Genomic DNA, 26,123 nt, shown 5'->3' on the forward strand with positions numbered 1-26,123 from the left:
AAACAGGGCCCATTTTATCAACCACCACCCCTTGAATCCACACGTGCCCAGGACCATAGTTCCTGACCCAAACCATATCACCTATGTGCAGTTCTCTCGGAGTGTCAGGTTGCTCCGTTTGTGCAGCCACTCTGTCTGGGTGCAGTCTGTCTAACTTAGTGATGAAGCGATGTCCCCAACGTAATTCAGCAGGACTCTTGCCCGTAGATGTGCACGGTGTAGTGTGTTGTGCTAAAAGGAACTGAGCCAACCTTTGGTGCCAGTCTCCACTGATGATGCACCTCAATGCGTCCTTAGTCATTCTCACCATTCGTTCTGCTAAGCCGTTAGACAACAGGTGGAAGGGCGCTGACATGACATGCCTAATCAAGTTGGCCCTGGTGAATGCCTGGAAATCAGCAGATGTGAATTGTGGGCCATTGTCAGAGACCAACACATCAGGTAACCCATGAGTTGCAAATAGTCCCCTGAGCACCTGGATAGGCTTAGCCATAGTCATGCTAGCGACAGAAACTACTTCCAGCCATTTTGAATGACTATCCACTACTACCAAAAACAGCTGACCCTGAAAGGGACCCGCATAATTGATGTGTACCCTAGACCACGGAGTATGAGTTGTTTCCCACTTATGTATAGGTGCTTGCGGCTGTTCTGGCCTTGACCTTTGACAAGTATAACACCCGGCTACCTGCTCTTCTATCGCTTTGTCAAGACCAGGCCACCACAAGTAACTTCGAGCTAGGGCCTTCATCCTGACTATGCCTGGGTTACCCTAATGTAGTGACTGCAAGACTCTTTCCCGCAGTTTCTCTGGGATGATAACTCTACTACCCCACAACAGGCATCCTTTATGAGAAGACAACTCATGCCTTCTCGTGAAATATGCCTGCAACTCTGGGCCAGGACTCTTTTCTTGCCACCCCGATGCCACCCACGAGAGGACTCTGCACAACACCTTGTCCACCCTGGTGCCAGCAGCAATGTCCTTCACCTGAAGTGGACAATCTGGTAGATCTTGGATGGCTAGGATCTGCTCTGCAGGAGCTGGGTCCGGATCCATGGTCATTAATGGTAATCTGCTTAATGCATCAGCGTGGCCCATATCCTTCTCTGGTCTGTGGACCAGTTTGCAAGTATAGGCAGATAAGAATATAGACCACCTTAGCATTCTTGGGGAAAGAATTTGTGGTGTTTGTTTATCAGTGGTGAACAACCCTAACAATGGTTTGTGATCTGTAAAAATAGTGAATTCTCTACCATACAGATAATCATGGAATTTCTTGACTCCTGTCAGTATTGCTAAGGCCTCCTTGTCAATTTGAGCATAATTCCTTTCTGCCCTTGACAGAGTTCTGGAATAATATGCAATAGGCCTTCGCTCCCCATTTTCTTCTATGATGCACCCACACCATAAGGGGATGCATCACAAGTGATGCATATGGGCTTATTTTCCATAAAATGCGTAACAGTTGAATCGCTGGACAATAGCTGTTTAAGATTCCTGAAACACTGTTCATGGATTAATGTCCAGTTCCATGGGGATTTCTTATCTAATAATCTATGTAAAGGCTCCGCAATTGCTGCCTTGTGTGGCAGAAACGCATGGTAGTAATTAAGTAACCCCAGGAATGCTTGCAATTCAGCCTTATTCGTTGGGGTTGGAGCCATTTTTATTGCTCTCACTTTAGAGTCTGTGGGGTGAATTCCCTTGGCATCAATCCTGAACACTAAAAATTCAGTGGATGCCACTCGTATACTGCACTTACCCCTTTTTAGCTTGAGCCCAGCAGAGCGAAATCTGCTTAAAACAGCTTGCAGCCTGTCAGCCAAGATCTCCTCAGATTCTCCAGCAATCAGAACATCATCAAAATAAGGACATACCCCAGGAATTCCCTTGAGAGTCCTTTCCATCACTTCTTGGAATATCCCAGGAGCTGCAGAGATGCCAAACTGCAAGCGCTTGACTCTAAAAGCTCCTCTATGTGTCACTATTGTTTGAGCATCTGCCGTTTCCTTGGTGACTGGGAGCTGCTGATACGCCTGCGCCAAATCTAACTTAGCAAAGATGGTGCCGCCCTGGACTGCAGAGAGGATGTGTCAGACCATCGGGACCGGGTAAGCATGCGGATTCAAGGCCCGGTTTACCGTGGCCTTATAATCTGCGCATATTCTTACCTCCCCATTAGCCTTCAGAGTGGTCACTATAGGGGTCTCCCATTCTCCCCCTTCCACGGGCTCTAGCACCCCTTGTTCTACGAGCCTGTCCAATTTGCTCTCAATCTTATGTTTGAGAGCGAATGGGACTCTTCGGGGCTTGATTCGTACCGGTAGGACACTGGGGTTTAGCTTGAAGTTAATAGGGGGGCCATTGTACTTGCCCAGCTTTTCCTCAAATACGTCTGCAAACGTTTTGCAGACGGATTTGAGGCTTTTGGGCTGGATGCTATTTACACCCCCCCAGCCAAATACCCAGAGCATCAAACCAATCCAGCCCCACTAGACTAGTCCTTTTCTCCTCTGTTACCAGTATGTCCAAAGGACCCTGGAAATTCTTGAACCCCACTAGCAAGGTAGCCTTACCCCTGAGTTTAATGGGTGTGTGCTGAAAATCCGATAACTGCACATTTTGGGGCTTAAGAGGAACCCGCTGCTTGCTCCGGCTGCAAATGCCTTTAAATGTCTCATATGAGATTATTGAGACAGTGGAGCCGGAGTCGAGCTCCATCGTGCAAGGAACACCTTGCAGATGGATCTCTATTGTGATTTTTGGTTTAAGCAATTGATGGATGTCCGTGTGCTACACGGTTCCTCGGCTCCCCCCTGACTTTGGTGACCTGTGCTGCAGGGGCCCAGTACCTTCTAATGCCGATGCCATGGCTTGGAGTTCATTCAGGCTGTCTCTGTTGCGATTCCAGCAGACGGCTGCGATGTGCCCCATCTTGCCACAGGAGCGACACTTCGCGGAGCGGAATCTGCATGTTGCTCGGTGATGGTGCCCTCCACAGCTGGCACATTTTTGGTTGGAGGCGCTGGACGGTTTTTGTTCTCTGCAGCTGCAGTTGCAGCTGCACACAGTGTTTCTGCTGGCCGCTGGGGTTTTCTGATGGCTTCCTTCGTAGTCCTGCCGCGTCGGTTGTCTTCCTGGCTTATGATGCACTGCATCCACTTCTGCCTCTTTGTCCATCTGTCTGCTTCTGCCAAACGCCATGGACTCCCAATGGACTGTCCCACCTGGGCTGCTGCTGGAGCAGTGTATTGGCTTGCCGGGGCTGGTGGCCGTCTCGTGGGCCATAACTTCATCTAGGACCTCTCGCAGGTCCATTGGATGTTTTGCTAGGATTTTCTGAGCTGATGATCTCTTAGCCCAAATATGACCTGATCTCAAATTCTATCTTCAAGATTGGTGAACATGCAAGAACGGGCAGCCTGTCTCAGCGCCACAACATATTGTGCTGTTGTCTCCCCCGGATGCTGGATACGTTGGTTAAACTGGAAACGCCAGTAGATTGGAGCCCTCGTTGTCATGAAATGGCTCGCCAGTTTTGCTTTAGGTTCCATGTATGGAACGGTCATGATGGTAGTGGGAGCACACAATCCGATAGCTATATCATAAACATCCTGACCTCTGAGGCACAACAGGGCTGCCGCTTTCATCCGGTCCTCCATGACCCAGTTGATCAACAGGAACCCTTTGATCCACCCCAGGTGCGCTTCCCATCTTTCGGGCTCGTCGATATTGAAACAGAATTCACTTATATGCCCAAGTTTTGCCATGATGCATCCAGTCCAGCAGTGCTACCTCGTAGGGAAGATGACTTCTGCTATAAAGTCAACGCAGATGGGAACGGGAATCCCTCCTTTGTCGCCACTGTTATATAGCTAAGCTGGACTGCGTGGACTGCATGGACGACTCGGACAACTGGTTACAGCATCAGATCACTCTTTATTGAATGGCACAGGTGAACCGGGGACCAATCTGTTCGTCTGAATTTCCCGCCATGGACTATCCAGCCAATCCAGATAGAGTACGTCACTACCTGGTGGTGTCAGTGGCTCACTTCTGTAACTCTATATACATAACAGAATACATAGCTATTATTTGAACATTATTTGAAGATTCCAAATTGGCTCTCAACTATGGAAGCGCTAATACACCCCAATATCTTTAATATGGGAAATATTATAAGATATAAAGACTTACTAACAGACACGGGGGAGCTGAAAACCAAACAACAATTAGAGGAACAAGGAATAAAGATGGATTGTTACATGAGAATGCAAATACAATCTAGATATGGAAAAGATGTTAAAATAGATGGTTTTAATTTGGGGACAACTAAGGAATTAGAGGAGGAGCAAGTTAAGGAGTCAATGATAAAATGGTCAAGAAATTTTGGATATATGATTGAATTAGATGGCAGCAATTGTGGGAAAGAAACTATAATCTGACAATGGTGACAGCATATAAAGAAAATATGTACAAGATGTTCTACAGATGGCATATGTCTCCAGAAAAACTAGCTAAAATGTTTAAGGACAGATCTATGAAATGTTGGAAATGCCATCAAATACCAGGCTCTTTCTATCATATGTGGTGGACGTGTGCAGAAGCTAAAACCTATTGGAATATAATCAAATTATGGATAGAAAAGATGATACAACAATGTATAGAATTAAGACCAGAAATATTCCTGTTGGGTATTTTACCAGAGAAATATAGTAAAGAGAACACATATTTGATTATTCATATAACCACTGCAGCTAGGATTGTCTTTGCACAAAACTGGAAGTTACTGAAAGCTCCTCCAGAAGAAGAGGTGATCAGGAAAATAATGGAATGTGCAGAAATGAATAGATTAACAATGATAATTAAAGATAAGACAAAGTCAGAGTATTATGAAATTTGGGGAAAATTTTATGAGTGGGTGAAAAAGAGAATATGCTTAAAAGACAGCTAACACTAATTTAGATGGAAGAAAAATGAGGAGATAAGGATATTATCATACCTAATATAGCGACTGAAAATCCAGGGAGAGGAGCTGCTCGGACATCACCCCTGAATTGTATCGGAAGAGGAATGGGAGGGAAGAAAGGAGAGGAGAGAGGGAAGAGAGTAGAGGAGGGGGAAGGAAGTAGGAAGGTTGGAGGGAAAGAGGAGGAGAAGTGGGGAGAAACGGGAGGGGAGTGGAGAGGGAAAGTGGAGAGGAGAGGAAGAAGAGGGAAGTAGGAAAGAAAGGAGAAAGGGAGAAAGAAAGTAGAGAAGAGGGAAGAGAGAGAAAGAGTGTGGATACAGTGAAAGGGGAAATGGATGAGCAGCACCCAAACTTACGTATATGTATTTATGTATGGTGATATATACCTACAGCATTACTGATATAATAAATGTTTAATACCTGTAAAAATGTTTATATTTCATTGGTTAGTTTGTGGTATATTAAAGGAACTGTGAAAAATAAAAAAAATAAAAAAATGACTCTCAATTTGGGGACAACTGAGTTAGATGGAATACTCATGGGAACTGAAGAAAAATGGATTAAAAATGTGCAGTCACTTACTATATATGGAATTAGAGGAGGAACAAGTGAAAGAGTCAATGATAAAATGGACAAGAAATTTTGTATATATAATTCAATTAGATAGATGGCAGCAATTATGGGAAAGAAACTATAAACTGACAATGGCGACAGCGTATAATGAAAATATATACAAAATGTTTTATAGATGGCACATCTCTCCAGAAAGATTAGCTAAAATGTTCAAGGATAGATCTATGAAATGCTGGAAATGCCATTAAAAACCAGGTTCTTTTTATCATATGTGGTGGACGTGTGTAGAAGCTAAAACTTATTGGAGTATAATTAGAACATGGATAGAAAAGATGATACAACAATGTATAGAACTAAGACCAGAAACGTTCCTGTTGGGTATTTTACCAGAGAAATATAGCAAAGAGAAAATATATTTGATTATTCATATAACCACCGCAGCTAGGATTGTGTTTGCACAAAATGGGAAAGCACCGAAAGCCCCCCCCCCAGAGGGAGAGGTGATCGGGAAAATATTGGAATGTGCAGAAATGAATAGACTAACAATGATAATTAAAGATATGACAGTCAAAGTATTATGAAATTTTGAGAAAAGTTTATGATTGGATGAAAAGAGAATATGGTTAAAAGATAACTAACACTAATTTAGATGGAAGAAAAAGGAGGAGATAAGAAGGGAGACCCAGGTGACACAGTACTGCAGGGGTGTCAAACTCAAATTTCATTGAGGGCTGCATCAGCATTGCGGTTGCCCTCAGGGGGCCGGGTGGGCATGGCCAGGGTGGGCGTGGCCTACTGGGTGGGCATGGCTAGAGTGCGTATGGCCTACTGGGTGGGTGTGGACAGCTCTACATCATTCGCATCAAGGGCGCCTATGGGGGCCTGGGCAGGAGTGGGACAGATCTGAGGGTCTCTGGCAGAAGGAGGGTCTCTGGGCCAGGGCCAAGGCAGTGGGGGCCATTCCATCACTGTTTCCAGGATGGCTTCGCGGGCCGCATGAAACCACTTCGCGGGCCGGATCCGGCCCCCGGGCCTTGTGTTTGACATGTCTGCAGTACTGGATAACCGGAGCTAGTATAAATATTTATAGAAGTATATACCAAGAAGGTCAGATTTATAGAAGTATTAATGTAATAGAAAATTAATGTTATTATACCTAATATAGATATTGAAAATCTAGGGAGAGGAGTTGCTGAATTGTCTCTGAAGAGGAATGAGTGGGAAGAAAGCAGAGGAGAGAGGGAAAAGAGTAGAGGAGATATCAGAATCCATTTATATTTCATTTCTAACTCTCTTTCTCTGCAAACCCAAATCTCACCCCTCCTTGGATTCTGCCATTCCCAAGGAGGAAAGGGAATAAACATGGGAGTTTATTGCCTCTATTTCCTCTCCTTAGATGTAACTTTTTGTTTATCTAGCCAGCCTGTTGCCCATCACAATAAGATCGATGAGAGGCATTCTCTCTCTCTGATCTTACGAGCAACTAAGAAAGGGGGTGGGGCAACTCTGGTTTATTTCTCCAGATGGAATGTAAAGGGGAGGGAGTGATTGTGCTATGAATGGATTGATGGTTCTCCCTTTCCCACGAGGGGCTTGCCACCTGAAACTTGACTGATCCGGAACTGACCAAATGAACTGAGGGGGTGGGGTTTTGCTTGGGGACACTTTAAAAATATCGATCTGTGAGGAGATTATTTAGATCTTGTCTATTATACCTTCTATCATCTATGTCTTAGTAAAAGTTCCTGCTTGGACAATCTTGTCTCCAAGAGTCTTTCTTTCTTAAGATGTGGATTGTAGTGGGTTCTGACATTAGACAGGATCTGCATTAAGAGCCAACGTGGAAGGAAGAACCTTACCAGGGGACTTTGCAAAAAATACAATGTCTAACAATGAGGAGGAAAGCCCCATGGAAAGGGAACTCTCCCCCCAACTGAAATCCCACCAACTATCAGAAGATGAAGCGTCATATTCCTCTGGGGAAGAAGTGGTGGAGACGCGTGACCCCAAACCGCGGTGGTCAATGGGCATTGGAAGGAAGAGCGAGTGGGAAAAGGCATCCAGGAAAGTGACCCTGAGGCGGAGCAGCCGCTAACCCGAATGGAAGCAAAAGCTGGAGAGCTCCCTGCACGTCAGCGAAGAGGACAGGAGTTATGCACCACATGCAGAGTGGATGCTAGAAAAAGCTATTGACCTGATGAAAAAAACCCTTGGCTCTCTAAGAGAGGAGAAACCTGAATCCCGCAGCCACAACAGCGCCTGGAGCTTCAGCTGGAGAGACAGTGGGGGGGATCCAGAACCTGTAGCACCGGGGACATCCGCTGAACCCGAAGCTACCACCTCAGCAGCACCCACCCCCAGCAACCCACAGACAGGGATCAGGATGGGTGGCAATATCGCCCGCAGCATAGGCACTGATCCATTCAAAGACTCCTGCCCCTGGAAGTGAAATTCACGGGGGAGCCACCACAATTGGGGTTTTTCCTAACTCAAGTCCTCAGTTATATAGAAGAATATGGACGGGACATCCCCAGTGACAGAGCCCGAATCCACATTGTGCAATCTGACCTGGATGGACTGGCTGGAGACTGGGTGGTGAACCTGCATGACTCCAACACCCAAGAACTCAACGACTTCAACCAGTTCATGTCATCCTTTAGGAGGCAATTTGAGGACTCTGGCTGATTGTAATGCGCGGGAGAAAATCAAAATGGTGAGGCAAGGTGCAGGGGGGGTACCAGCTACCCTAGCCACCTTACCAGCTCACCTGTCCCTGGGGGCCCATGAGGAAGACATAATGCTTGTAGTGTCCCCAGGCATGGAATGCCCAATGATTTTAGGGCTGGAATGGTTGAAGAAATGGAACCCCTGGGTAAATTGGAGGACAGCAGAACTCAACTTCCCAGAGGGGGACCATGGGAACTCCAAAGGACCCCCCCCCAACCCAAAGAGAGGAGAAAACGTTAGTGGGGGAAGAGAAGGGGGTACCAGAAATACTGGAAGAATACAGGGACCTTGCTGAAGTTTTCAATGAGGAATGGGTGGGTGAGCTTCCCCCTCACCAACCCACAGACTGTGCTATAGAATTCAAACCCGGGGCAAAACTCCCAAAGCACAGACTGTACTCCATGAGCCCCAAAGAGATGACAGAGATGGAAAGATTCATAAACAAAAACCTAGAAAGGGGATTTATTGAGCCTTCCAAACCCAAAGTGGCCACTCCAGTCCTCTTCAGGGAGAAGAAGGATGGCACGATATGCTTATGCGTAGATTACAGGGCTCTAAACACAATTAGTGAAAGTAATCTGTATCCCCTACCTTTAATGAAGGATATGCTATCCCACCTATTGAAAGGAAGGATTTTTACTAAACTAGACCTAAGAGAAACATACTACTGCATTAGGATTAAGGAAAGGGACGAATGGAAGCCTGTGTTCGATTGCCCAATGGGTTGCTACCAGTTTAATGTCCTGCTGTTTGTACTGCAAGGCCCCCCCGCAGTTTTTATGCAATTAATGAAGTGCTAAGAGAGCATCTGTATAAGGGGGTCCTGGTTTACCTAGATGACATCCTTATCTTCACTGAGACCAAAGAGGAGCTTATTAATTTAGTCAGAGCAGTTCTGAAAAAATTGCAGGCCACCCACCTATATGCAAAATTATCAAAATGTGAATTCCACCAGGAAAGAATAGACTACCTGGGATATCGCATATCCCCACAGGGCATCAAAATGGACCCTGAGAAAGTCAGGGCAGTATTAGAATGGGCACCACCCTGCACAAGGAAGCAACTGCAAAGTTTCCTGGGGTTTGCAAACTTCTACTGCCAATTCATCCCTTCATTTGCCGAAATAGCCCTGTCCCTCACAAACTTGTTGAAAACAAGGGGCGGCAGTGAAACCCAGCCATCCCCTGAAGTGGACAATGGAATGTCAAGCGGCATTTGAGAGGCTAAAGAGACTTTTCTCTGCTGAACCTGTACTGAGAAATCCAGGTCCCGATAAACCTTTCATAATACAGGCAGACGTTAGTGATGTGGTGGTGGAAGCTGTATTATTACAGGAAAATGATGAGGGGACATTGCAACTGTGTGCATATATGTCCAGGAAACTCACGGAGACAGAACAATGTTGGGCTGTGTGGGAGAAGGAGGCTTACGCTGTGAGGTGGTCATTACTTACATGGCGTCATTTCCTTCAAGGTAATAAAATCCCCTTCCAGGTCTGGACAGACCACAAAAATTGGGAAGCACTAAAAACACCCAGGAAATTTGCTCCTAAGCAAGCCCACTGGTCCCAACCTTGTCATCGAATCCGTTTCACTCTCAAACACATACTGGGGGGGGGAGAATTTCTTGACAGATGCATTATCTCGCATGTCCCAATATAACACCACACAGGTCACTGAATCTAAACCACTTATGCCCGAACAACAACTTGCAGCACTAGTCACCACCAGGGCCCTAGCCAAAATCAACCCACAGCTGGATAGCCAAACTGGAATAGAATTCCGAAGGTCCTTGGAAACTGATGAATGGTTCCAGAAAAATAGACATGTGTGCACAATCAAAGACGGACTACCCTGGGTGGGTGAGAAGTTATACATACCTGCCACCCAGAGGATCAATTTCATGCAGTTGTGCCATGATACAAAATCAGCAGGACATTTTGGGTTTGTAAAAACCTTATACTTAACTAAAAGGCAATTTGGTGGCCATCAATGAAAAAGGACATAGAAAGCTACATGGCTAGCTGTCAAACGTGCGTGATGGCTAAGAGGCTGCAACCCCTCAGCCTCCTGGAAAGAAATAGCCATGGACTTTATAGTGGAATTACCAGAAAGCAACGGGAACACTGTCATCTGGGTGGTCACAGATTTGTTTTCCAAACAGATGCACTTTATCCCATGCCAAAAGATTCCCACCGCAAAAGCCTTAGCGAAACTATTCATGCAGCACATTTACAGACTTCATGGAGCACCCCAATGCATCATATCTGACAAGGGAGTACAATTTACGTCAAAGTTTTGGAAGGAATTTTTATCACTCTTAGGAATTACTCAGGGACTGACATCAAGTCACCATCCTCAGGGGAATGGTCAAATGGAACGGGGGAACTCAGTACTTGAGCAATATTTAAGATGCTTTATTAATTTCCAGCAAACAAACTGGACAGACCTACTCCCTTTCACAGAAGTTGCTTACAATAATGTAGTCCACTCCAGCACAGGCTACACTCATTTTCAAATAGCTACCAGTCAAAGTTTCAACCCTATGCCAGAACTAATCCCAAATGAACCGGAAATCCCACCACTGAAGGAATGGATTGCACAATTACCAAACACCTGGCCAATCATTAGGAAAGCTTTAGATGAAGCTAGACAAGGATACAAAGCACAGGCTGACAAAAAGAGAGTTGATCCCAAACCATTCAGGGTGGGAGAGATGGTATATTTATCTACAAAATACCTAAAATCCCTACAACCTTGTAAAAATCTCGGACCAAAATATATTGGACCTTTTCCAATTAAAAGAATCATAAACCCAGTAACAGTAGAATTAGAACTATCCAAAAATCTTAGGCAGATACAGCCAATTTTTCACTGCAGTTTACTAAAAAGGGAACAACAGTCACCCCTACGACTAAACCCACCTCCACCTCCTATCATGGTTGAATGAGAACAACACTTCGAGATAAAAGAAATCCTAGATTCTAGGAAACACCACAGAGCAATTCAATACTTAGTAGCTTGGAAACACCTCCCCTCCTCAGAAAATGAGTGGGTCAATAAACATCACATTAGAGCACCCAAGTTGCTAAAGAAGTTTCATACAGAATATCCCAGCAAACTGGGATATTTATTTATAATATTTATATTTATATTTATATTTATATTTATATTTATATTTATATTTATATTTATATTTATATTTATATTTATATTTATATTTATATTTATATTTATATTTATATTTATATTTATATTTATATTTTTGTTTTCCCTACAGGAGGAGCTCTCCTTTTTTAAAAGGAGGGCAGGATGTCAGAATCCATTTATGTCAGAATCCATTTATATTTCATTTTTAACTCTCTTTCTGTGCAAACCCAAATCTCACCCCCTCCTTGGATTCTGCCATTCCCAAGGAGGAAAGGGAATAAACATGGGAGTTTATTGCCTCCATTTCCTCTCCTTAGATGTAACTTTTTGTTTATCTAGCCTGCCTGTTGCCCATCACAATAAGATCGATGAGAAGCATTCTCTCTTCCTTATCTTACAAGCAACTAAGAAAGGGGGTGGGGGAATTCTGGTTTGTTTCTCCAGGTGGAATGTGAAGGGGAGGGAATGACTGTGCTACAAATGGACTGATGGTTCTCCCTTTCCCATGAGGGGTTTGCCACCTGAAACTTGACTGATCCGGAACTGACCAAATGAATTGAGGGGTGGGGTTTTGCTTGGGGACACTTTAAAAATATTGATCTGTGAGGAGATTTTTGAGATCCTGTCTATTATGCCTTCTATCATCTATGTCTTAGTAAACGTTCGTGCTTGGACAATCTTGTTTCCAAGAGTCTTTCTTTCTTAAGATGTAGATTGGAGTGGGTTCTGACAGGAGGGGGGAAGGAAGTAGGAAGTTTGGAGGAGAAGAGGAAGAGAAGTGGGGAGAAATGGGAGGGGAGCAGTAAAGGAAAGAGGAGAGGAGAGGAAGAAGAGGGAAGTAGGGAAGAAAGAGAAAAAAGGGAGAAAGAATCTAGAGAAGAGGGAAGAGAGAGGAGGAGTGTGGATACAGTAAAAGGGGAAATGGATGAGCAACACCAAAATTTATGTTTATGTATTTATGTTATTAAGAGTATCTGATAGATAAGACTGTAAAAAGAATGTATATTAATACTTGATAAAATATCACGGAATATTTGTTGATATGTATGGGGGAGAGTTGGAAAAAATAAAAATAAACACTTTTTTAAAAAGAACCGTTTAAACAATCATTTACTTAAGTACAGCAATTAAGGACACTACATTGTGCAACTGATTGCAGCAATTAAGGCCAATACATTACATTTTCTATTGTGGCTTTACATTTAAATATAAATGTGTGATATTTTATTGCATTTCATGCTGTAGGATTGTTCCATTGAAAACAAACTGATTCCTCATTAGCTTTATACAAACTCCATGTTTGATCTGAAGAACTCTGTTACATACTTAGAAGTTTGTGGATTGTGGAAAATGTATACAAATGCTGGTTGTACATTTGCATAATTTGTAGTGTTTTAAATTGTTATTGTGTTGTCTAATTGGTGTAAACGTCTTTGGAAATATTTGAAGAATTAGAATGAAACTTGTAGAAAATGTTGTGGCATATATTAATTCAAGATAGGGAGAGAGAAATAGAGAGAGACAGACAAATAGATTTTTTCTCTCTCTTTTGATTCTAGTGAGTTACAGTAAGGATGGAAAACTTCTGTCAACTAATAGTATTTTAAGCATTGGTGTTGATTTTAGTCTGCTATACCAAATATATCATTTGTTTCTTTTGAGTCTTTCAATATGTAGAAGAAATACATTTCTTCTATGTTTCTTAATTTCTCGATTAAATATGTTTTCTCAAGTAGAATTAATGCATAAAATTATTTATTTACTTAAACTCTCTATTTTGAGAATAGATGAAACCATAATGTCTTACAAAGTCAACATTATAGTTCAAGTTTATTTCATTCTGCAGAATTTCTCTAGGTTTTCAGTACAATTGACTATTATATGCTATTGTCAAAAGGAGTGTCTGCAGTAGACATAGGAATACATGTCTAATAATTATGTTTTTCTTCACAGTTTTACCTCCAACTTTTGAATTCTACCCAATGAAGAAAGAGGTTTTGGCTGCAAAAGGAGGACAGGCTATAATTGAGTGCAAGCCTAGAGCAGCTCCTAAGCCAAAAATTACCTGGAGTAGAGGGACAGAAATTCTTAGAAACTCCACCAGGTTAGTATTACTACTAAATATAGTAAATAATCTATAAAGCATTATTTAAGAGTTCAGTATCAAATTAAAAAACCCTGTGTTTCTGCATGGTTTGGCCTGAATATAAGTGTACCACAGAAATGGGAAATTTTGTTAATAAATCAGAATTTTTTTTTAGGCTAGCTGGTCATATTGGTCTTCTTCATGGTTAAGTTGTGTGAAGAAACATTGTTAAAGGAAAACAGGATCATGCATTTTTTTTCTTCAAATTCTCCAGCTCCATCAGTATAGCTGGTTTATTCATTTGAGCTTTGTTTATTGCACAAAGATAGGCAAGAGTGACAAGAAACGAATGAACCTGGTGGTTGCTTTTGAATGGTGGTTGCTTTTGTACGAACCTAAAAGGTGTACAACTATTTTAAGGAGTCTACTCCTTATGGGCAATGCAACCTTTAAAGTAGCTGCAGCTTTTTCATTACACCTCCCCAAACACACTGTGTCTCTCTGTGTACTGGGATTAAAACAAAGCAAACCCTTCTGTGTCCCACTGGTGTCATCTGCTTCCTAGAAAGTGTTTTTCCCCCTCCAATAACAGTAGTTAAGCATAAGCTAGATGGTTGCCTAGATAAAAAGTGCCAAATTTTTGCCCCCATTCAACTGCTGTGTAATATTGGAAGATAGTTTGTTTTGCATGGGCAATTGAGTAACTCTCCCCCTTTCCTGGAGTTAAGCAGCACAAAGTGAACAAATGGCAATGATTATTATAGGTATGAAAAGACTATGTATAACTGGCAGGAGAAAAAAATATGGAATGTATAATGCCATGCTTCCATTTTCATCCACATTTTCTTATTATTCTATTGTTGATTCTCAATTTTCTTAACAATATCTTTTTTAATAGGATACATATATGGTATGATGGCAGCCTAGAAATTATTAATGTTACAGCAGCAGATGGAGGCAATTACACCTGTTTTGTGGAAAACAACAAAGGGAAAGCTAACAGTTCTTCTGGTCTTATAGTCACAGGTAATTCTCAAACTTCTCTACATTCTCAAAGTTAAGTATAGCATGGACTTCAGATTACGTATGTTGAAATCATTTTCAATTTTCTAAATAAATTTGAGTTAGTTTGATAAGCCTATTAATTTAGTCATTGTATATAACAAAATAATATATATTTCTTATATCTTGTCTCCGATTCTGATTACTGACTTTTTGTATGTGGGTCACTGAGCTTACAATTTACAGAAGTGTAGCTGTATTATCTAAAGCAGCAGTCTGCAATCTTTGTGGCCTGTCTGCAGGGGGAGAGGGGACCTGGGCTGTGTGAGTGGTGGGCCGGTGTGTATACACATGGATGCAACCCTTGCACGAGTGGCAGGCCAGTGCATAGTTGAGCAGCTTGACTTGTGTGAGTGATGGGCTGGTGTGCAAGTGAGCAAATACCACCCGGCCCGCTGCTCTGCAAGTTGAACTGCGCATTCATGCATGCTCTGGCCAGCACTCTCACAGCCCAATTCTGAATAGGCTACAGCCCACTAGTGGGCTGTGGCCTGGGAGTTGGGCAGTGCTTTTTTTGTAAAAAAAAAAAAAAGGTGACGGAACTCACGCACAGCTCTGGCTCCAGTTGAAAGCCCTTTACAGAGGGGGGGGAACTGCTTTAGGGAGCTTCTGAGGTGCAGTTCATGTGAGCAGCATCAGCTGATGGATGCCATTGCCATGGCTTTTCAGAGCAGGCATGTCTTCTGCCACTTCGTCCTCTTCCACCTCTGATGACACAGATGCTTCCTCCGGAGCCAGAATGACCGAAGTGGCAGCAGCTCTGCTGCTTTGGGAGTGCATCTGGTCCCTTGAAGAGATTCGCTCTAGGTCAGTCCTGGTCCCTGGTGGCCAACAAGGGGGTGAGGACAGGCAGTGGTGGTGGGGGAGCCCCATGAACCAAGGTAGAGAAGAGGGTCTGCTTTCAGGGTTGTGGAAGTGTTTCCAGGTCGACCTTTGATGCCCCCAATTTCCCCGGGCCGCTGAATGATCTAAAACATTCAGCAAAGAGTATTGTGACAATTGACACATTTATTAGAGCATAAGCTTTCTTGAGCTACAGGCTGCTTCATTAAATGCATAGTTACTCATATATTAAAAGTTAAAATCAAGTACATACATATTTATTTGTACGTAAGTGAGAGAGGAAGAATATATCAGATACATAATAAAAATGATTTGTGCTTCGTCCGCAGAAGAAGTACGCGAGACAGCTGGCTAACGAAAACCTTTTATTGACAAGAAACGGGCAAGGAACAGTCTCGCAATGCCTCTATTTATATTCCCAGCTGGCCGACTAGCGACCAATCAGGGCTGTGCCGGTTTCCCGCTAGTCAGCGTGGACCTATCGGCGATGGTGAGCTTTGACAGCTCGGAGCTGTCAAGCTGTCTTGTGCCTGCGCAGTTACAGGCGGTTTTGACAGCAGAGAGCTATCAACGGTAGCGTTTGCGCAGTGGCTGTGTCAGCTTTTGACAGCTGTCAAAAGCCACCGAAGGGTTTTACCTCATAACTGTTAACATGTGAACACAATCATTAAACATAAAGTATTAATACACAACACCTCTTACCCCTCCCCCGAATTGGTGGGGTAATCCTTCCGGTTGTTTCTTCGTTGAGTGCCCCAATCATAGTCACTTAAGTAGGCCGGGGGTTTCCTGGTTCTATTCGAACGCCGGAGGGGCGTTGCTGTTGTTGGCTCCGCTTCCGCAAGTTCTGGACTTGGACCTGGTGCGGGAGCTTCGAGAGTCCCTTTGTTAGAGGTGCTGGGTGGGGGGGGGAGCTTCGAGAGTCCCTTCGTTAGAGGTGCTGGGTGGGGGGGTGTTTGTTCCTGGAGTGGTGCATGGCATTGGATTTTCCCCGCTTCCCCTTTCCCCCCAGTTTTGCAGGCTGCGTTGTCGCAATTGATCGATGTGTCGACGTAGGTGGCAGTTCTTACCGGCATCAATTATGTATGATAAGGGTCTGGTTTGTTCGATTACAACCCCCTGAATCCATTTGTTTCCTGCCCCATGGTTCCTAGCCCAGACGGTTTGGCCGTTGGCCAGGGTTCTGTGAGGAATGGGTTGGACTGGTTCTGCCGTTGTCCTGTCCGGGTGTAATCTGTCAAGTCTGGTCATAAGTCATTTCCCCCAATGCAGTTCTGCCGGTGATTTTCCGGTGGACGTGCAGGGGGTGGTGTGTTGTGCCAGTAAGAATTGCGCCAACCTGCGGTGCCAGTTTCCCATGATGATTTTTCGAAGTGCATCCTTGGTGGACTTTACCATCACCTCAGCCAAGCCATTCGACGAGGGGTGGAATGGAGCCGTTGTGATGTGTCTAATAGAGTTCTCTGTGGTGAAAGTCTGGAATTTACGGGAAGTAAATTGTGTGCTGTTATCGGATACCAAGACATCGGGCAAGCCGTGTGTGGCAAAAAGCCCCCTTAGTACCTGTACTGTGGCAGTCGTAGTCATGCTACTGACTGGCACGACCTCCAGCCACCTGGAGTAGCTGTCAACCACTATTAAAAATACCTGTCCTTGAAAGGGTCCCGCAAAGTCTAAGTGCACCCGGGACCAGGGATTTTTGGTTGTCTCCCATCTGTGGATGGGGGCTTGTGGTTGTGCGGGTCTGCCGACCTGGCAAGGGTAGCAGCCAGCTACATGTGTCTCGATTTCTGTATCTATGCCTGGCCACCAGACGTAGCTCCTAGCTAAAGCCTTCATTTTAACTGTACCAGGGTGTCCGTCATGTAATGTGTTCAAAACCTTGGGTCTATGTTTTTCAGGCACTACGACCCTATTCCCCCACAGTATGCACCCTAGGTGTGATGAAAGTTCCATTCTCCTCGAGAAATATGCTTGGAACTCTCAACCGGGGGATTTGGATTGCCATCCAGAGGCAATCCAGGTTAATATTCTGCTCAGGGTCTTATCTTTAGCTGTGGCGGCAGCTATGTCTTTAGCTGTGAGGGGGCATTCTTGTAATTCTAAGATTGCCAAGATGTTGCCGGCTGGAGTGGGGTCGGGGTCTATTACCGGTAGGGGAAGTCTGCTTAATGCGTCCGCATGCCCCATTTCCTTCCCCGGCTTGTGGATCAATTTAAATGAATAAGCAGATAAAAAGGTAGACCATCTAAGAATTCGGGGGGATAGAATTTGGGGAGTCTGCTTATCCCATGTGAAAATCCCCAATAGAGGTTTGTGGTCTGTGAAGATGGTGAATTGCCGTCCGTAGAGGTAGTCGTGAAATTTTTTCACGCCGGCAACTATCGCTAAAGCCTCCTTGTCAATTTGAGCATAATTGCGCTCTGGTTTGGAAAGCGTTCTGGAGTAAAACGCTATTGGAATTTGGGTTCAATTTTGAGTTAAATGATTTAGAACCGCCCTGATCCCATAAGGAGAAGCATCACATGCTAAACATAGGGGCATTTCCTCTTTGTACAATGTTACAGAGGAATTACTGGTCAGCAAACTCTTAAGGAGCTGGAAACTGGAGTCATGCTGAGGAGTCCAGGACCATGGGGTACCCTTGTCAAGTAGTCTGTGCAGGGGTTCAGCGATGGTTGCTTTGTGGGGCAAGAAGGCATGATAAAAATTTAGTAGCCCTAGAAAGGCTTGTAGCTCCCGTTTGTTTTTAGGAGTGGGAGCAGTTTTGATGGCTTTGATTTTTGAGTCAGTGGGGTGAATTCCCCCCGAGTCAATTTTGTATCCCAAAAACTCTGTTGATGGTACCCCAATAGAGCATTTATCTCTTTTTAATTTAAGTCCTGCTGCCATGAACCTGCTTAGAACTTCCCGCAATTTGATTGCCAAATCCCCTTCAGATTCTCCTGCGATAAGCACATCGTCAAAGTAGGGGCAGTCCCCAGGAATTCCCTTAGGGTTTTTTTCCATAATTTCCTGGAAAATTCCTGGGGCTGCGGATATGCCGAATTGTAAACGATTCACTTTGAAAGCTCCGCCGTGCGTGACGATGGTCTGTGCGTTTGCAGTTCCCGGGGTGACAGGTAGTTGCAAATACGCCTGCGCCAAGTCTAATTTTGCAAAAATGGCGCTGGATCTAATGGCTGCTAGGACGTCTTTCACTGCTGGGACGGGGTAAGCGTGCGAATTCAACGCCTGGTTTAGGGTGGCCTTATAGTCGGCGCAAATTCTTATTTGACCGTTAGATTTAATTGGGGTCACAATTGGTGTTTCCCATTCACCCCCTTCGACTGGTTCTAAAACTCCTAGATTAACGAGTCGGTCCAGTTCATTCTCAATTTTGCTTTTGAGCGCGAACGGAACTCTCCTAGCTTTTATTCTTATCGGTAATATCTCGGGGTTTAATTTTAGTGATACTGGGGGGCCTGTATATTTAACTAACGAGCCATCGAAGATGTCTGCGAACTGCTGGCAGACAGCTTCAAGGCTGGTGGACTGGGTTGTGTTAATTCCTGTTAACGCGATTCCTAATGCTTCAAACCAGTCAAGACCTAGCAGACTGGTTCGGTTTCCCTGCGTAACTAAAATCATTAGGAATCCCCTGAACTGCCTAAATTCCACCGGAATTTTGGCTTTACCCTTAAGTAGGATCGGGGGTTTTTGGAAGTCGGCCAGGTGTATGCTGGTAGGTTGCAGGGAAATTTGCTGCTGGCTGCGGCTGCAAATGTTTTTATAAGTCTTCCACGAAATAAGGGAGACCGAGGAACCTGAGTCAACTTCCATTTCACAGGGGACCCTGTGTAACAGGACATTAATTTTGACCTTAGGTTTTAATACTAGGTGGACCGCCCCCGCCCCCTTATTCCTACCTACAGCTAGTACCAGGGACCTAGGGGGCTTTTTCCCATTGGTCGTGGTCGGACTCGTACCTGCGGATGTCACCTCCAATTCATGCAGGTTCTCCCGGTTCTGGCTACGGCATACGGCTCTGAGGTGTCCAGTTTTTCCACAGCCGTGGCATTTGGCACTGTGGAAACGGCAGGACGCTCTTGGGTGGTTGCCACCACAGCTGGCGCATTTGGCTCAGATGCCTTGCTGAGTGGTGCTTTTGCTGTTTGGAGGGCCCCCTCGGTTGTCACATTGGTTCTTGAGTTTTTCAAACCTCCGTTGGATGGCGTCTATGTTGGTGGAGACGTCGTTCTCTCCGAAGTCGCTGTGAGCGATGTCCTCCTGGTGCACAGACCTGTATGGTCCGTTGTCCGGTGGTCCCGGATTCTCGCAGTGGCTATCTTCATGAGCCACTACTTCCATGGAGACCTCGGCCAAGGTCAAGGTGGGCTTAGTGATCAGCTTCTTCCGTAGGCGCTTGTCCTTCAGCCCGATGACTACCTGGTCGCGGATCCGGTCCTCCAGATCCGGGAACCAGCATCGGCGTGCGGCATGCCTGACTCTTGCTATGAAGTCGGTGGCGGATTCATCGGGGAGTTGACAGCGCCGCACGAAGTTTACGTGCCAGAATAGTTCAGATTTGGTCGGCATGAAATGCTTACTTAGTCCTTCTGTTAGTTTAGCATACGGTATGGAGGCGATGGGCTCTGGACTGAAAAGTCCTATGGCCACATCGTACACGGCTGATCCGCTGAGGCAAAGGAGCGCCGCTGCCTTGGCCCGGTCGTCCATGATCTTGTTGACCAGCAGGAACCCTTCTACCTGGCCCCAATACGACTCCCAGCACTCGGGATGGCGAATGTTGAATTCGCGGATGTGACCGAGGTTGGCCATGCTGTCCCGGTTGTGGGTACTGCTTCGCGGCGTGAGGAAGTTGAACTTCCCGCCGGTGACTTCAGCTGTGACTAGCTCTGAACCATGGAAAAAAATCTCTTTTTTCCCTCAGCTAGTGACTTCAGCTATGCGAAGCAGTATATCCCATCCTTGTCACCAGTGCTTCATCCGGAGAAGAGGTACGCGAGACAGCTGGCTAACGAAAACCTTTTATTGACAAGAAACGGGCAAGGAACAGTCTCGCAATGCCTCTATTTATATTCCCAGCTGGCCGACTAGCGACCAATCAGGGCTGTGCCGGTTTCCCGCTAGTCAGCGCGGACCAATCGGTGATGGTGAGCTTTGACAGCTCGGAGCTGTCAAGCTGTCTTGCGCCTGCGCAGTTACAGGTGGTTTTGACAGCAGAGAGCTGTCAACAGTAGCGCTTGCGCAGTGGCTACTGGCAGCTTTTGATAGTTGTCAAAAGCTGCCGAAGGGTTTTACCTCATAACTGTTAACATGTGAACACAATCATTAAACATAACGTATTAATACACAACAATTTGTATTGGAGTACAATTTGCACTAGTCAAATAGAAGTGATATAATTATTTCCTCAGAGTAACACATATCATAACATTATACAGTAGTATTTTATATAACTTTAAACATGATTACGTTCAAATCATAGGCACCTAATCATTTAACTAATGACTGTTTATAGCACTATTATTCAAATAATATTGGAGCATTTCATAGAAGTTACTTTAAATATTATTGAGGAATAGGAAATATTTTGTGCACATTCTTTATACTACTAAGAATAGAATCTTATACAAAAAGTAACAATTTGAGTATGTTACTTTTAGGTAATTTCATTTAATTCTGAACTTCTGTGTTATACTAATTACAATGCAGATACTCAACATGTGATTTACTTTTGTACCCTGCAGTAAGTTTACATGGTACTAACATGACTTCACACCACCAAATTTGGTTTGAGGAGGATTTCAATATAATCTAGCCTTCATTTTTATTGCAGAAATATTACCTCTGTTGACACAAATGCAAATTTTCTCCCACACTTTATTAAAGTCCCCATGAAGATTAAATTTCTAGAAGTAACCTCTTGCAAAATTTTAAATATCTGCTGCTTGTATTTGCTGCTACTAGTCTCAGTTGTGATCTGGGACATTATTCTAAAAGAATTCCTGACAAGGAATTGGTAATTGCATGGTAAATTCACATGATACTTCCACCGCTGGATCATTCTCTCATTAATAGGATACAAATAGGGTATATTATTTGGGTGGGTCCCCAAATAGCTCTCTTATGAATAATTTTTTCACATAGGTTGTCACAGTAAATTTTCACTTTTGATCCTAAGATTGGCCTAGAACTGTAAATATTATCCCTTAAAAGCTAAGTAAAAATAATTTCTACCTTTTTTCAAAAAATGAAAACTACCAGAATTTGCAAAGTATGAAAAGAAAGACCTACCAAAAAACCCACAAATTTTAAAAATCTTTTTACTTATATCTCTTTTGCTATTGAAATACATAGTCATCCATAGTAAAGTTGTATATTTTTCAGGTTTTAAGTACATCAGAGCTTCAATTGTTGTATATTTAATGATTTGCTAATATATAACCACATTTTTTTTTCTGTTAACTGCAAAGCTGCAACAAGGATTACTTTAGCACCAACTAATGTTGATGTCATTGTTGGATTGAATGCTACCATGCAATGTCTTGCATCCCATGATCCTTCTTTAGACCTGACTTTTATTTGGCTCTTAAATGGATATCCAGTAGATGTTGATAAAGAGAATGATTATTATGAAAGATCTATCATGGTGAGTTGCCTCATATTTTTCTGTTGACATATTTACATTTGGATTATTTTTTCTTGGTATTTTGGGGAAAGGAAAAAAGGGAATAATTATTATGAAGTGTTTCTTTTCCCCCATATTACAGTTTACTGCAGAAGAAAGGAAAGTTACTGTCTAGAAGAAAAAGTTACTATCTCATGAACCACAGTGTTATAACCTCCTATAAACTCATTATTTGTAAATTCCTTAGTAGCACTCCAGCATCAAAACAAGTTATTCCAAAAGTTGCGTATTTTCATGTCCTGACTTCAGGCAATATAGAATGTTGTTTATCCATAGCAATGACTTCTTTTGAAGTTCTTCTTGTAACTAAAAACAAAAAGACTGCACTTAGGTCACAGAATGAATCATTGATATAAATAAGCCTTACTATGATGAATCCAGCTTACTGTGTTCAGTGTCAGACCACATATACTATTTATTTATTGCATTTATAGTATCTGGCATTTTTTTTAGGCAAAACCTTAAAGCATCCATTTCTTGCATTTCCATGGCTACTAAAGAACCTCTCATAATACTGCTTTGAGTACTCTATGACTGGGTCTTTCGAACAGAACTGCCTCATCTAGTTTGTTTATTTCAAGCCAAGATATTAAAATTCCCCTCACAAATGCATAAGAATGGGTGGGCAAGCAGAGTTTCTTGTTTAGACACTCCCCACCCTGTGGATTACTGTGTCTCCAGAAATATGGATGACCTCCTCCCTAACAATTCTTCAGAGTCAAAAGGGAGTGCCTCACAGTTTTAAAGAGATAATTCTATGAATTATATTAAAGATTTAAATGTAAATGTTGCTTACTTGTAGCCTGGATTCTTTGATGTGTTTTTAGTGATAATCGATTCTATGTGTGTTCATATAAACCACTGGGAGACTGTGGAACTAGCATATATAAATAGCATAAATTAATTGAGAATCAAGCTATATATTATATTAAATAAAAAGTGCTATTTTCAGGACTATACATAGAAGGTATCCTTTCTTTTCAACCACTTCTCTTTTTTTGCAAAATCACTTCCCCATTTAACTTAACAGTTAAAGAAAGGTAGACCAGTTGAAGCATTTTTCTTGACTACAGTGATCACAGGGAGGGAGTCCATTTTTGGAAATGAGCATTAAAATATTAATTCTATCTGCACAGTGGTTCCAGTGCAGATTTGAACCTGGGCTTAGACCTGGGGCAGGCAAATTTATTGTGATGGAATTTCAAGGGGGATTTTTTTTAGCAACATGTCTGCTGGACTTATGATAAGAAGTAGAATTTCCCAAGACAGGAAAATAAATATAACATAGAACATACTGTGTGTTATTGCGTGTGAACGTGTGCTCACACAGCACATCTTCCCTATGTTATTAAACTAAGTTATCTTAAACTAAAACAGTAGGAAGAGAGGTGGAGAGGGAAAGATAAGTCAGAAAAATAAAAAAGACTGGGGGGCAGCTGTGGGGGAGGGGCCAGCTGTCAAGCTGACAGGTTGTGTTAAACAGCTGGCCAAAATACACAACCACTTTACCAGCCACTTGGGCTGGCTTTTCGGAGCCACGGTTCTTGGAGGGGAGCCAAGAAGGAAGGATGACCTGCAGTGCGAATCCAGGTGGCGACCGGAGCGCGACAGGAGGGAAGAGCCTGGCAGACCAAGCGAGGAAGAAGATGGTCTTCAATGGCCAACATAGAGGCTTGACAGAGGGACAACGCAGGCGGTGAAGTAGCTGAACAACAGGTGACTGGAACTGGTCAAGAATTGGTTCTGATGGAGGAACGGCACGAAACTGGAAAGGAAGAGTCCTTTGGAAGTTTTCCCCAGGTAGCACAGGTCAGGAGGATCCCATGAAAAAAGGGGGGGAGTTTTTTTTCCATCCCCCCCACCTGCGAAAGCAGCGAGAAAGGCTTTTTTGGGGAAAAAAATACAAAAAGTCCCGAAATTGAATTTGGAATGAGATAGAGACGCGCTAGCAGGGAAAGAACAGCGATAATGAGAAGGGAACCTACACTGGAGAGCTTTGAGGACTATATGAGATCAAATTGGCAGTAGAAGGGAGAAAGAGAAGGTGATCTGGAAGAACGAGCTGAATTTTTGAAAGTGACATTTTGAAAGTGACAGCGCATTCTGTATGTGGAGCTGAAGTTAAAAAAAGAGCAAGAGGGACATCTAGTGGCTAAAATAGGAATTTTTCTTTTTTCTTTTTCTCCTTTCCTTGGAACTTATTGACATTGGACACATCTCCTTGGAAGTCTTTCTTTTCTTCTTTGTGGGATTATCGATAGTCTTTGGATACAAAAGACTGTTTGGAGTAATAGATAAGATCTAATTGTGGCTGTGGTTCATATAGTTTAGGCTGTGTACTTGTATATGTTATTGCTATTATAATTAAGAAACAGTGAATTTGTGCTCAGAAATTAATATTTAAAATTATAGATATTCTATTTACTGCTATTAATTACCTATCTTATATTGCTATTTATATTGTTATTACTATTGTTATTTTAGGTATAATTAAGCTAAGTAGGTTATTCTATTGATAGAAATAGGGAGAGATATAGTAAAGGAATAAAGGGAGGGGTGCGTTGGTTTAAAGAATTATTCAGAATGATGAGTATTCTGAACCTATTCAAGGTAGGGACAGCGAAGAAGGGGGCACAGATTGCCTCAGCTACCTCAAGTCCATCGAGTCAAAAATCAATTGATGAGCTTCTGCAAAGAGAAAGGTCTAATTCATTTAAAGACCTACAGGCCATGTTACAAATGATGCAGGAGTCCATGGCTAGAAATCATGAGGAGTTGAGGAAAGAGATTGGAGAGGTGAGGAACGACACAAGCGATCTCAAAGAATGGATGCAAGTAATGCAAGAGATGCAAGAGATTAAGAAGAGATGGCAAAATTACACAGAAGAACTATACAAGAATGAGCTTAACATCCGTGATAATCACAATGAGGTGGTCACTGACCTCGAGCCAGACATCCTAGAATGTGAAGTGAAGTGGGCCTTAGAAAAGCTGAGCAACAACAAAGCTAGTGGAGGTGACAGTATTCCAGCTGAGCTATTCAAAATCTTAAAAGACAATGCAGTAAAAGTGCTACACTCAATTTGCCAGCAAATTTGGAAAACTCAACAGTGGCCACAGGATTGGAAAAGATCAGTTTACATTCCAATTCCAAAGAAAGGCAGTGCCAAAGAATGTTCAAACTATCGCACCGTTGCACTTATTTCTCATGCTAGTAAAGTTATGCTTAAAATCCTACAAGCTAGACTTCAGCAGTATGTGGATCGAGAACTACCAGAAGTACAGGCAGGATTTCGAAGAGGCAGAGGAACTAGAGATCAAATTGCCAACATACGCTGGATCATGGAGAAAGAAAAACATCTACAACATACGCTGGATCATGGTTCCAGAAAAACATCTACTTCTGCTTCATTGACTATGCTAAAGCCTTTGATTGTGTGGATCATAACAAAGTGTGGCAAGTCCTTAAAGAGATGGGTGTACCAGATCATCTTATTTGTCTCTTGAGAAACCTATATGCGGGCCAAGAAGCAACAGTGAGAACTGGACACGGAACCACTGATTGGTTCAAAATTGGGAAAGGAGTCCTTCAAGGCTATATACTGTTGCCTTGCCTATTTAACTTATATGCAGAGCACATCATGAGAAAGGCAGGGCTAGATGAATCAAAAGTTGGAATTAAGATTGCCGGAAGAAATATCAACAACCTAAGATATGCAAATGACACCACTCTAATGGCAGAAAGTGAAGAGGAACTGAAGAGTCTCTTGTTGCGGGTGAAGAAGGAGAGTGCAAAAGTTGGGTTGAAACCAAACATTAAGAAAACCAAGATCATGGCATCCGGCCCTCTCAATTCCTGGCAATTAGATGGGGAAGAAATGGAGGTAGTGACAGATTTTATTTTCCTGGGCTCCAAGATCACTGCAGATGGGGACTGTAGCCAAGAAATTAAAAGACGCTTGCTCCTCGGGAGGAAAGCCATGGCAAATCTAGACAGCACACTAAAAAGCAGAGAC

The 26,123-nt window shown here is 43.2% G+C and overlaps 1 protein-coding gene across 1 annotated transcript in view; it reads left to right on the forward strand.

The window, feature by feature from the left end:
• The window catches only part of CNTN1 (contactin 1), a gene marked incomplete at both ends in the record, with an annotated part of 255,936 nt that overhangs the window by 97,256 nt on the left and 132,557 nt on the right, over window positions 1-26,123 (forward strand). The window contains 3 exons of the mRNA XM_081330364.1: window positions 13,376-13,526; window positions 14,407-14,534; window positions 21,893-22,068. Of these exons, the coding sequence (XP_081186490.1) occupies window positions 13,376-13,526; window positions 14,407-14,534; window positions 21,893-22,068 (455 nt within the window). The remainder of the gene's footprint in view (window positions 1-13,375; window positions 13,527-14,406; window positions 14,535-21,892; window positions 22,069-26,123) is intronic.

The sequence above is a fragment of the Vipera berus genome, assembly GCF_964194415.1.
Source record: "Vipera berus genome assembly, chromosome: 6".
Classification (NCBI taxonomy): Eukaryota; Metazoa; Chordata; class Lepidosauria; order Squamata; family Viperidae; genus Vipera; species Vipera berus.